At 39.5% G+C, this 13,342-nt stretch overlaps 3 protein-coding genes across 4 annotated transcripts in view; 1 reads left to right on the top strand and 2 right to left on the bottom strand.

Annotated features, from left to right (window-relative positions):
- LOC145459639 (uncharacterized) overlaps positions 1 to 13,342 on the bottom strand; it is a 97,279-nt gene that overhangs the window by 80,261 nt on the left and 3,676 nt on the right. The gene's annotated exons all lie outside the window — the stretch shown is intronic.
- LOC145459681 (uncharacterized) lies at positions 110 to 3,575 on the top strand. Its single transcript, XM_080338242.1, has 4 exons — positions 110 to 2,338; positions 2,398 to 2,562; positions 2,877 to 3,044; positions 3,142 to 3,575. Exons 1-4 carry the CDS (start codon positions 2,225 to 2,227, stop codon positions 3,334 to 3,336), a joined length of 642 nt encoding a protein of 213 aa, XP_080194368.1. The 5' UTR covers positions 110 to 2,224; the 3' UTR covers positions 3,337 to 3,575.
- Positions 3,886 to 4,755, bottom strand: LOC145459682 (induced myeloid leukemia cell differentiation protein Mcl-1-like). The gene is made up of 2 exons (XM_080338243.1): positions 4,258 to 4,755; positions 3,886 to 4,059 (listed from the first exon to the last, which is right to left on the bottom strand). Exons 1-2 carry the CDS (start codon positions 4,729 to 4,731, stop codon positions 3,946 to 3,948), a joined length of 588 nt encoding a protein of 195 aa, XP_080194369.1. The 5' UTR covers positions 4,732 to 4,755; the 3' UTR covers positions 3,886 to 3,945.

Genomic DNA, 13,342 nt, shown 5'->3' with positions numbered 1-13,342 from the left:
TGAATTTATAATGATCAATGACTACGAGCGGAATGTGCGAAGGCGTTTACCCCATATTCAAATCCGCGAATTTTATCCAATAGAATCTGGACGCGTCTTAGTATTGGGTGGTAGGGTTAGAAAAAGTTTAGGTTTAGGAGCGCGCGGGAATGTTTTTATGCTTATACAACTCAACGAATACCCATCGGCCTGCTTACTACATTTTAAAGATTCTCTCCACTATTGTTTATACAAGAATATACTTCTCTTAGTAAGCAATTTCTCGTGAATTCCGAAGCACATTGACGTGTGTTAACTTCTGTATTAGGTGATAATATCATTTTAATGTCTGATAATGTTACTCGCCAAGGTGATACAAACGTAAGTTCAAACTACTTTGGAATTTAAAGTCTTACCAAATTTTATCTAAAACTGAAACTGTCAAGTAACGATAAAGTAGTCTAAAACCTAGTCACTTTTTACGTGGAGGGAGTACATAGCGAAGTACTTGTACATTTTGAAGTACTCAAGTATAGATTTGGCCTGCTTGCGCTATACTTAATGCATCATTCCTGCGCCATAAACACTTGAGTAGTTGGTGCGTGTAGACAAAAACCTACTTGAGTACTTTAAAGAAGTACATATACTTCTCTGCTCAACATCTCTGAACGGTAGAAGTGGAGATATAGTCTACAAACACATTCAGTTAGTTACTTACTTTGTAATCGCTATTGCATAAGTAAAAAGTTAGTATTCAGGGGTCTATTTTTTGTTTAATACTGAAACAGTCTTGAAGTAGAAACGATCCTATATCACAAACATTCGAGTATTTTCTGTATGTAGGGAAAACCTACTTGAGTACTCAGTACTTCTCTACTCATCGTCTCTGAACGCTAGAGGTGGAGATAGTCTACAAACATTTACTTACTCACTTTGAAATCGCTACTTGTACTTATATTCGAGAAGAATTGCTCGACGTTGAATACCATCCGAGAGCGTTTATGATGCTACTTTTACATCATAGAATATAGAGTTATAAAAGTAAATAATTTTATGATAATCTACATCATCAAGCTGAAAAGAGGATGTACCATCAATTAGTACTTACGGATCATGATGAAGTGAAAATTCCTTATGGGCTCTATCACCAAACTATGACTGAATTGGACATCAATAATATCGCGAATTCTCTTATTCGCCAATCTCACGTGTATGAGTTAGAATTTCGTCAATGTCATCTCAATGAAAACCTCGTCCAGATTCTATTGGATAAAATTCGCGGATTTGAATATGGGGTAAACGCCTTCGCACATTCCGCTCGTAGTCATTGATCATTATAAATTCACGTTCAATTTAAGTATATGTTATCCGTAAATATTGAGATACAGTTTTATCGTTATCGCATTGTTCTGTATTACTAATGTGTTAAGGCGCAAATTGGTGGTATCGCAGCGAACAATGCTCATTTGCTAGTGGTATAGGCATTAGTCTCGATAGCCTTACCAGATAGACTATAGTCAGAGTTGATCAGTGTTAGGCTGTTCATAGATCATTTAGCGTTTTATGCGTTACGTTTTGCACTCGTTCAGGTCGAAATAAGAAAACTCAGCGTTACAGCACACGACGACATTGAAAAACTCATCCCATTAATCTGCGAGCTGATGAAGGAGTGTGCTTCGACGGAGCTCAATCTGCAAGAAAGTGGTGGATCCGATGATTTTCTGATTATTTTGAGTAAACTTATCCAGCACCATCAGGTATTGGTGATGGAAAAAGCTAGGCGCTAATCTAGTATAGAGCCTCTCGAAGTGATATTTCCTAATACCTCATTTCCGTAGGTGAAATTGAAAAACCTCGATCTCAGCTACAGGGAGAACATTAACTTTACGCAACTCGGGACTATTATTTCGAGCGATCTAGCATATTTGTCAGTTGTGAACTCGCGCTTGCAGTCAACAGATTTCATTGCTATGCAGCTCAAAAACATTAAGGTCTGCGCGATTATTGCTGGGTACAGTTGTTAATGATCACATTCTGTATGAGCGACTGTGTAGAGATGGATGAGGGAAATTCTAGTTTAATCTTAGCACATTTAGCCTATATTATGACGTGAGTGACTAAACAACATTTTTTTGCTGTTATAAGTTTGAATTTTTTATGCCTGATCATTGCTGATCGTAAATTTTCCGATATTTTTTAGCTCCAATATCTTGACATTAGTTACAATCAGCTGGATGAAGAGTGTATGATCGCGCTGCCTGCCTTACTTTGTAAAGACAAAGCGGTTACTCTGATCATGAAAGGGTGTGGCCTTACACCCGAAGAAATTCACGCTTTTGAAAGTTTTGCTGATATCGAGGTACTTAATCGTTTCTATAGTTTTGTGGATCATTTTGAAATAAATTGGTGGATTTATAGGTTGAAAGCCTTGATCTGAGTTACAATACCGATATGGAACCGGCGGGCTTGAAAGAAATTGGATGCTTCGTAAGAAAGCATTACACGAAAACAGTTCGACTTTCAGCTTGCGAATTGGATGAAGACTCACTAATATCGTTAAATAATGGTCTCGGAATTTATGAGGTGATCATTTGAAGTAGATCTGTTTTGTTTTCTAACTGAAATATTCAATCACAGTGTAATGCTTATGTGAGTTTTAGTCATATTCAAGCATGACATTTCATTGATCGATAGAATTTTCATCATCAATAAAGTGTTTCTGATCACGAGCTTCATTATCTTCTTCGGTGTTGAATAAGTTTTTGCTATTAGGAGTAGAAGTCGCAAAAAGAAAAAAAAATGCTCAACCGTCGGTAAATAATATTATGACTAATCTATTACAGCCTTCGAGCCGTTTGTAGTCTCGTAATCTATCTGAACATCACACCATGTTTTAGCTGCATTCGCTGGATTTAAGTAGAAATCCTGGCATATCATCCTGCTACAAAACAGTAACTAAAGTCCTGTGCAATTCCCGTGTGGAAGAATTTAATCTGTCTAATTGCAAGATGCTTTCCATGCAAATCAGGAATCTGAGCGAAGAGATGGGAAAACGATGCGGTACGGTAAGATCTTTCTGCTCAATCATAGATCCCGATGTAGCGATGTAGTTCGTTTCTTTACTTTTAAATTGATATTAATCTCGTATTATTCAATTAACAGCTAAAGGCAATCGACCTCAGTGATAGCGATAGAACGAGAATCGATGAGAAATACGTGAATTCCATTCAGAGCTTCGTGAGATATAATCCTGAATGCCGCAAAGTCAAACTAGTCTTACCGCGCTTGAGTGGGGAAGATATGAAGACCTTGAGAAAACAACTGTTCTCACCCAGTAAGGGGATATTTTCCGAATAAATATGTATCTAGATGAGAATTAGGAGATTTCTCCTTTACTTGATAATGCTTTGCGTGAGCGCTACGGCCTGATAAGATTATAGGTAGGTAGGCCTACATATTAGCAGAAGTTAAGACATGTCAATGTAACTTTATTAGCAGAAGTTAAGACATGTCAATGTAACTTTCCGCATTTCTGTCTATATCGATTCGGAATCCACCAGAAATTGGTTACTATGTGAGCGAAGTATTCTTGCAAAGCAACAGCACAGGCAAATTTATATTTGTTCGGTATAGACAATATTATAGAACCTGATATTTCCATTTGGAGAGAAGACGAAATTTGATGTCGTAATGTAGGTTATTTTACACTATCGTAGATCTCTGTCGCTATAATGCTCGTAATCGAATCAAATTTGACCTGCAACGTATTCTGGGTAACCCTAACAAATTGCTTACGTAGCTGTAGAAATTTGAAAAATTAAAAGTTTAAAGAAGGTTTCCATATGGGGCAATCCTTCGAGTATTCTCAGAAGAAACTGTATAGATCCTACAGTAAAATGGATGCGATTAAACGATGAAGGATTTTATTCTTAAAATATTACATGAGACAAAACATGCGAACATCCATTATCTTGATAATGCCATTGCAATAGATGTCAGTCCGATTCCGACAAACACGAGTCCCTTCCAAACTTTATTGTAGTCGAAAGCGGTATTATCAAAGAATTCTACAAAGCCGTCCTGCAATAAAAAATAGAAGCCTTAATGATCATACGGAGGAAAGTTATCGTGTCGTAGAATATAAATTGGGAACCGAATTAGAAGGTAAAGCTGAATTTCATCATCGAGAGGTGATATGGGCTCTGGAGAGCAGATACACTATATGTCTCATGCTAAAGATAATTTGTAAATCCTAAGCAAGGCATGTAAATCACCTACCCATCCTCCATTTCGCACTATCCACTTTCGTCTTTCGCTAGCAATGTAATTCCCAACGGTCTGTATGATAGCTTCTATATGCTCCCCGTGATGTTCAACCTCGTTCTTGCGAGCAAGAATGCTACCGAGCACAAATAGGGAGACAATCCTCCCCCAATTTTCTTTGGTATCTTTGAAAATTTCATCAGCTATCATCAGGAACATTCGCTCATCGGGTAAATATTCTTTATATTTTTTATTGACTTCAACATCACTACAGCGGAGACGTTTGGAGACTGCGTTTAGGACTGTTCGATATCGCTCGAACATTTCATCCCCAACTTGACGTAAGGTTCTCTCTGCTTTCGTATTTACCTTAACGCATGAGCCGTCGAGTTCGTACATGATAAAATTCCTGGTCAAGGAATATGCTTCGGATATAATTTCATCCTTTTCTTCAGTGATCGAAGGTGCTGATACTCGTGATAATTCCATGGTTTGAGGAGAATAGCGAGTCAAAGCTTATTTCAAGATCTAAGCTACTTTGAAAATGAGGATCCTAGGATTTGCTTAATTTTCATCTATATCGTACAATGCGTTTTCGCGTTCCAGAATGACTTATGTCAATGAAAAATAGCAAAAATGATCTCTCGACCATTGATCATGGTTTTGTTTTTAAAAGATGCCGCGATGTCGGTATAATATTTTCTAAAACTCAAACTAGGACGAAATCATGAATGTGTAGGACTTATGATTAACATATATTGTGCGCAGACAACTTTGTTACAAGAACTATGATATTCCTGTACTTGCACGAATTACAAATGCGGTATTGTAAATTAGTATATAGCCTACTACACAAAATCCGAAGTCTAAAAGTTTTTATTACAGTTGAGAAAAAGTACTCGATACGCTTTATTTGAATCTAAAAAATGTTAATCCCCGTAAAACGTACTGGGTGTGGGGTTCGAACCCACGTGAACACCTGTTCATTGAAACTTAAGTCCAACGCCTCTACCGCTCGCTCAACCCAGTTCCATTGTAACGATATCTGAGAAATCTATTAAATTAGGGTAGAAATAACTATTTCCAAGTAACTTTCACGAAGTCTCGATACGCTATATTTAATCTAAAAATATTAATCCTCATAAAACGTACTGGGTGTGGGCTTCGAAGCCTAGAATAATAAGCGGATCGTGATTGAAAATAGAAGAAGGATCACTGGATTAACGTTTATGGAATACTCCGCAATGTAAAATTAGTATATACTGCACAAAATCCAGAGTGTAAGAGTCTTCAGTGCATCGGAATAGTGTAGTTTTCTATCTACTTTACAAAATTTATACGCTTTTTCTTGCTACGTTCCGGGATAAAATGTAATTTTTCGCGCTTTTTGTTTATTTTTAATAAAATTAGTATCCATTATACAAAAACGACGTGTAAAGGTAAAGTACGAATACAAGTACAAGTTGATAGCCTACTTGGCATAGTTTGTCAAACACCATTCGAGAGTAGAAATGCATCACGATATCGCGAAAACTGTTGCGTTATAATTTTGCAGCTAGCGGACAGTTGACGAGCCACAATTATAGGTCTAATATTATAGAATTTGACAAATATTGACCTGAGATCATAGCATTGGAGCGGTACAGCCTAATCCGGGTTTTAGCCATACTCCTGATAACTAGGCTATTAATCATGTCATCACCAAAGTCAAATTAAATCAGCGTTATTACCTTCGACTATTGGAACAGATCAATGACAACTTGAATATAATGATTAATGTGCCATATAGCAATAGAAATGTCAAATCGCCGACGGATCCATTGGTGTTACAGCTGTGGGGCGTAGGCTGCCACTACGTTACTCGCCGAATTTAATTGGCGACAATATCATGGATAATGAGACCCAAGATCACACAGGATGTAACTAACTATACATCAAGATACATAATACCAATTTTTGCCATACCGACCTGCTTAGAAATCAAAACACGCAACGCAAGCTACAACCTCGTTTTCTGATGTAAATATCTAGCAGGCGTACGGGGTCAATCTTGACTTCATATGTTTACTTATCATAAAAGCCAAATCCGTGCGATTGCGGTGTTGGCTACACCTGTATAACTTGTTAATGGGGTAATATCGGTAGCAGGTATATTAACCCGTTTTGCACTCTGCTACATCAACCTATCAACCTACTTGAGTACATAATTTTTACTTTTTTCATTAACGCAAATCTGCGCGAATAGCTGCATAAATCGCGAAAAGGTGCAACTCTAATTTTTAGGCTTTATTGCAAATACCGATGCTGAAATTGTACTTATGTCACATAGAACTCGGACACTATCGGTGAAATTCACATAAAATCATGCGTAGTTGATCGCGCGAAATGTACGTATAATTTTAATATATAACAATAAAACCGCGAGTGTAAAATTGCTGTTCAATGGCTTTACCACGTTCTTACCAAGTACCTTAATAAGGATAGACAGCTCCAAGCAGTAATTGTTAGGTCATCATCACTAGCTTTCACCTCTTTACTCTTTTCAGCTGCAATCGTAACTTCGATCAATTCTGCAATGAAGTAAATAGTAGTTTAAGGTAATGTTTGTATAACCTTTACGAGTGCCATTGTCGCACTCGAAAAAGATATTACCGTCTTTAAATCGTCAGTTGCACTGCAAGTTGAACATAAGTCGTACGGATGGCGCTAAAAATAACTGTGTATCGTTTTGTACGCACACATACTGCGGTGTTGCGATATAGTCCTGACACGATTGTCCAAGTTCTGAAAGCTGGAAAAGATACTCTCATATTATTTGATTGCGATTTCGATCCCGCAGAATCTCAAGTTATTCGTGGTCAATGGAATGGTACCTCTATCATAGATGTAGGGGGAAAAGAGATCTTCCGATTTGTTGGTATCGTTAATATTCAACGCAAATCGGGCTTCATAATTGTGCGGGGGGATCCCATTGTTGAATTTGAATTGATCGGCGTGTCGCTGTTCATGATGCACTATATCGAAAACATTATTGCTGGTTGAATATTGTCGAATGGTTGTCTATAATGTTAGTTGCATACAAGAATCTCGGAGATCTAAGCTCAAGATTTACGTACTCATGCTTGATTTGTTTCCATAGCCTCGACCTTGGGAATCGCTTGTATGCGTCCAAAGAAAATAAGTCGTGAAATGTGGAAACTGTAGAAACCGTTAGGAATCGCGTACCTGCCGCGAAAAGTTTGTTTAATTGTAACGCCGAGAATTGTGCGCCTACGGCTAGTCCGCTGGCGTTTAGCGCTGATTAAATTATCCTTATACTCGACATGCAAAGTAAATTTGCAGGTATTGGAATGAATTCAATTGTAGTGTGCGTTCATATTAGGTCATGAAATGCGGAGACCTCGGCAATCGAAACCGCGATCTGTCTGCGCTCAAAATCGCATTTTATATGAATTAATTAATTAGTGATGATGTGTAGAATTTTGATATATCATCATAGAACCCCGCACCTAGTTCAACGTTGATGAGTGTTATCTGTGAATATCTGACAACTATAGTATTCTATTGACATCATAGTTTTCGAAATTTATGTGTAATCTGAATGTTATTTATATCCAAAAAAGTAAGTTATTATATTAATATTTTCAAGTCGCAGCGCTTAAAATCGCATTTTATATTAATTAATTAGTGATGATACATTTCAAGTTATTCAATACATATTGCTAAATATACATGGAAAACCGGTATTGAAATTCACAAAACAATGAAATTTGCTCATAAATACACACGATGTGGCACTGGCAGGTGACTTGGCAATGGGCATCCTGTAGGCGTGACAATGGGTGTCATATAGGCGTGGCAATTAAGGCGACGTGGCCTTCTGTGATTGGTCTGCGTATAACGATACCAGCTACACTACTCACCTGCCTATCTTTTCATTGTATCGCAGTATTGTGATCTTTTGAAATGATGAAAATATTTTTAAAACTGATTGATTGATTGCCATATCAATGGTGAGGCTTGGCCCGTCTGTGCCTTTACCTCTCGTTTCACGCCTTTTTTTTAAACAATAAAATGCAAGTTGTGGGTATTGGGGAGAAAAATGTTCAAAATCTAGTCGTGCATGAGCAGCAATAGAAAATACCAATAATATTTTTAGGATTCAAAATTTTCGTTAACAGCTTAGAGTGGCTAGGCTTATATAGCTCGCTGTAGTGACCATGTTTGGCTCCATCCACGCATGTGATCATGGGTTCTCGCATTTCAAAGGAGCATCATGGCGAACCTACGTTCTCGTAACTCAAATTTCTCATGCTCAAGTAAGGCAGCCAGCATGATTACTTCGAGTTTTTACAGAGAAAATGTGGCGCACAAGACGAATCCCATGTATATAGTGAGTTCGAATTATAGCACTATAGTGCTACCATGACGTCAGGAATTTTCAGTTGTGACGTAACAGCTGATTGACATGTATGGATCTTCGGGAGGTGAAATAGAAAACAAATGAGACCCATATGGCTCTTCGGCAATATTCCCTCTAAGCTGCGCACGTGCGCAAATGCGCAGTGCTGAAACCGTCTCTGCGCACAGAAAATCTACGCTGCGTACAAAAAATCAGAAATTATGTTTTTTTATAGTTGTTGCGCACTGTTGTCCAATGGACCACCTAGGCGCGCAGATTCGTGAAAATTAAGATGGAACATTGTCAGAGCCAATTAGTGTTATTACTGAAGTCCCGTGCACCTCACGGAAGATATTTTTTTTAGTATGGCCTCGTACTCGTGAGCGATACTGATATCATTTCAATAGTGCATTATTTTCTGGAAATGGCGAAATAACATGGTTTGACAAAATTATAATTAATAATGGGCTAGCTCGAAGCTAATCTCCGAGAAACTAACGAATAGTCTTCTCCACGTGGTATGAACATTGCGTAAGATTTACTCAGGACCGTACCTTTCGCACCCAAACCCCCCAATTGGAGGGGCCGAGCTCGAAGGGCGTTCAAAATTATTTCGAGAATTATCATAAATCATGGTGCATTATTTTGGAATTTTTCAGGATTTTTTTCGCGCCACGCGCGTTTTATTATTGTCAGATATCTGATTATTGGGTAACCTTTCCCAACAAAAATTACGCATGATTTATAGAAATGGGCAGTTGGGCGTCGGCCATTACCGCACCATAACGCGCCAAGACATATGAAGCTATGTAACATGCGACTCCAAGAAGTGCGCCAGAAAGATCAGCAGCGAGAAAACCTTGGGCGAAAAAGACTGCCCCGGTGCTGACCGAAAACTTCGAAATATACAAATATATGTGCAATTGTCCATGTCCATAGGTGCATAAATGGCTGGCGCCGAATGTTCCTGTCCTGACGATCAGAGTCCCACAACAAGACAAATGCCATATCGAGGGAACATTATTTTCCAGTTAAGAAATACCAATTTGAAATGGTGTACTTCTTTTACTTTAGTACAGGGCCGGCCAACCCGTGGCCCGCGAGAAGGTTTTGAGTGGCCCGCGAGGTAATTTCCGAAATTTCAAATATTATCAAAAATGAATTGCACATATTGTGAACTTGCAAGGCCAACCAAAAATTTGATTAGTCTGGCCGCAACACTTGGGTTGTGATGACTAAAATATCAGTTTCGACTCATTGACAGATCCATCAACCATTCATATATTGGTATATCTTCGTACACTACAATAAAGCAGAATAATTTGCGATGATTTATCAAAGGTAAAAAATTTCTACAAGCTTAGCGCAATATGTTGTCACTCGATTTCTTGTTCTTAATATTGTTGCCCTTTTGTGAAAATTGAAGAACACCCAATCTATCAGATTGAGTCGAACTATATTAGCGATTATGAGACAAAGTGTCGTTCAACATATGCGACCTTGCGTTTGCGCTCGCAGTAAGACCGTCAACTATGAAACCTAGGCACGAAATGATTGACGCATGTTGGTCGCAGCTTTCGATATCGATATGTCCATGCGCCGAATAGCCCAGTCCTCGCAAACTTAGCCCAGCGATATACAGCAGGCCCGCTATATAGTCAAGTGACAATACTATTTACCTATGAACTTCAAGAATTTTTCGCGCTTCGCGCGGATAGTGGCCCGCGCAAAAGTTCGTCAATCGAATGTGGCCCTTTGGCTGAAAAGGTTGGCCACCCCTGCTTTAGTACGTTTTGGCGATTTCAGCATCTTTTGACATAGCAGATAGGGGGTCACGAAATAGCATCATGTAACGAAGTCAACGGGTACGCCCGACGATGTTTCATTATTATTTTGAGGGCATATCTATTCCAACACACCTCACTGGATCAGCTCTACCGGTAAATCTGATTATGTGAGCAGGGAGAGGATAGCAATATATATGCAATTCCCGATCATATTGGCCGATGCCATGATGAATGATACAAATTTTTCTCGCTTCGCGCGTAAAGGGACGCTGCTACTAAATGGGCACTCAATGTAGATGATAAGTACCGGAAAAGCGAAGAGCCCTAGGGGGTCTGGGGGGCGAAGCCCCCCAGTAGTTAGTTTTATCGCCCTATTGGAGAGTGGTTGCGCACTGCTTTCCGAGGGCCTGCGCAGTGAGTTGGCGTATTTGCGCAGAATTATGAAAAATTAGAGGGAACATTGCTCTTCGGACAAAAAAGGTTCCCGACCACTGCCATAGTCCATACCGCCCACGTTTGCTCTCTGCGCCATTCTATCCCAGCGCCACTAATCACTCAATTAGCAGCTAGCGGCCCCTTAGGTGTCGTCAACTCATCCAGCGGCGCTGGCCTCAATTTGCGAACTACTGCTATAAATCGTAATCAGGCTATGACATTCTGGTTGATGCACCGGAAGCGTTAATATCCGCCGGGATATCCGCCCCTGCTACTTCATCGTGGGCAATCATATCGGGCCAACTCAAATGTGGCCGGTACGAGATTACGGTACGATAATGTTGCCTTATCGCAGGGGTTCTCAACCCGCGGCCCGCGGGGCGCATGCGGCCCGCAGACGTATATTTTGCGGCCCGCGACATCTTTCATTATAAACGCAATTACTACACGGTATTGTTACAAATTAATTTAGATATTTGGCTCTTTTATCGCACCGTCTCAGTTTCGTTTGATTACTAATTCTTGAAGACAGTGGTTCTCAAACTGGGGGCGCGCGCCCCCTTTGGTGCGTGAAGCATCTGAAGGGGGCGCGAAACTGCGGTCAACTGAAAAAAATTCGCGCTGCGTGCAATTTATCCCCAGTTCATAGTTATTTCTCTGTGTATAGTCCGAATTTCTTATTTGAGAATTCTCTAATCAATGGCTATAACCTTCTATGCTAGCATTCCGGTTGCATTTTGTTATATGACCATAAGGGGGCACGAAATTTTTCCGTATAAAAAGGGGGGATGTGACTAAAGAAAGTTTGAGAACCACTGCTTCAATGTGTTCTCGTTTCTTGATATATGCTCGACTTCAGATTGTCATTGTTTTGAATCATTATTCGGTTGGACTCTGGTTCAAGAGAATCCCGCTACTTAGAAGGCCTACACTTTCAAACAGTGTTTGACTCACTGCGAACGGTTGTTGAGATTGCCGACGACGTTACAGAAGCATCGTTTAAAATTGCTTCGAATATCGCTAAACCCAATAAATCTGATATAGAGGGTGTGATTTCGCAACATACTTTGCGAATATTTGCTGTTTCCGGAACTTGGCAGCAAAGACAACATCACCTGACAAATTGTGAAGATACAATCGTTTGATTCAATCCTGACCAGACGAGTAACATCAATACCAGTAAATCTTTTATCGCCTGTTCTGAAACACGTTGTCGCGTTGACTACTTTTACGCAGCCTTGGATGAATCCACCGATATTGTATAACTAATTATTTGGTTGAATTTTATCAGAGTGGACATATATGCAGAGAAATGCTGGATGGGAAAACGTGGGGAGGGGACCAGCGAAAAATATCAACTTGACAAAGCTGACTTCTGTAGCTATTGGTACAGGGCCCCAGGCATGAACGGAAAGCAGTGCAGGTATTGTAGAAATCCTCTGGAATACTGAATCAGATTAGAATTAGAATGATAGCTACTCATATTTCTCCAAATTAGATTAGAATTAAAATGATAGCTACACAGCGGTTAGCTTTTAGCATTGGAACAGGGGCGGGCAACTTCTCCGGTCGGTGGGCCGCGGATATGGGAAAATGAAGTTTTTGGCAAGCCGGATTACTAGGTATATACATTGATCGCGTATTTATTCACCTGTACAAGAAATCAATCGTATTTAATGTAAACTTTAAGTTTAAAGCATAGGGGAGACCGGGGACAATTGTAACACTTTTCGTATTTTCCAACATTACGTGTTTTTCTCGTGGAAATTTCACTTCCAAAGTTTTATATAAAGAAGACAACAACTCGATAGTTGATATGAAAACTAAATTAGAACTCAATCAACAATCAATCATGGAAATTTTGGGTTGCAAAAATCGCTGCTCAAATGTTACAATCGCCCCGTACCCAGGGGCAATTGTACCACCCTTACGGGGCAATTGTAACAGTGTTATTTATAACTAAACAGAAACTAAATGAACAACGAAAACGGAAGCACAAATTGTAATATTGCATGAAACTAAAGGAAGAGACGTTTGAACGCTTCCAGGCTACGTCCCATCGCATTTATGGCATCTGAATGCAATATCACCCTTCGTGTCTTGTTCAAGCTTAAAGTGTACAAGAGACACATTCATTCCATCATCTCCCTACACATATTCGGCCTCTTCTACCAAGGTTCTGTTGTTCAGTGGGCATAATGGGTTGGTCATTCGGTCACCTGCGAAGGTGCGAAACCGACCTGGCTAACATATATCTTGGTTGAATGGGCCGATGATATTATAGTACCACGAGGACGCAACATTGTGTGGCGTCAAAGCTATAATGACATTTATCTGTGCTGTAGAAAATTAACATGAATTGTTCACATCAAATATCAAAATGTAAGTGGGCCATGATCATAGTCGGAGGACGAGAATTAGGCCATGAATATTGAAGTTCGACACACCAAAAGTCGATCAACATGAGAAAGGGTGG

This window comes from Botryllus schlosseri, unplaced genomic scaffold (genome assembly GCF_051294905.1).
Source record: "Botryllus schlosseri isolate E-star unplaced genomic scaffold, Bs_hap1 Bs17a, whole genome shotgun sequence".
In the NCBI taxonomy this organism is placed as follows: Eukaryota; Metazoa; Chordata; class Ascidiacea; order Stolidobranchia; family Styelidae; genus Botryllus; species Botryllus schlosseri.
This window is presented reverse-complemented; position numbering and strand designations above follow the sequence as displayed.

Coding starts and splice junctions, on each gene's coding strand:
- LOC145459682 (XM_080338243.1), bottom strand. CDS start 4,731: ATGGAATTATCACGAGTATCAGCACCTTCGATCACTGAAGAAAAGGAT. Junction 4,060..4,257: donor TAGTGCGAAATGGAGGATGG/GTAGGTGATTTA, acceptor TTTTTATTGCAG/GACGGCTTTGTAGAATTCTT.
- LOC145459681 (XM_080338242.1), top strand. CDS start 2,225: ATGATCGCGCTGCCTGCCTTACTTTGTAAAGACAAAGCGGTTACTCTG. Junction 2,339..2,397: donor AAAGTTTTGCTGATATCGAG/GTACTTAATCGT, acceptor GTGGATTTATAG/GTTGAAAGCCTTGATCTGAG. Junction 2,563..2,876: donor ATGGTCTCGGAATTTATGAG/GTGATCATTTGA, acceptor ACCATGTTTTAG/CTGCATTCGCTGGATTTAAG.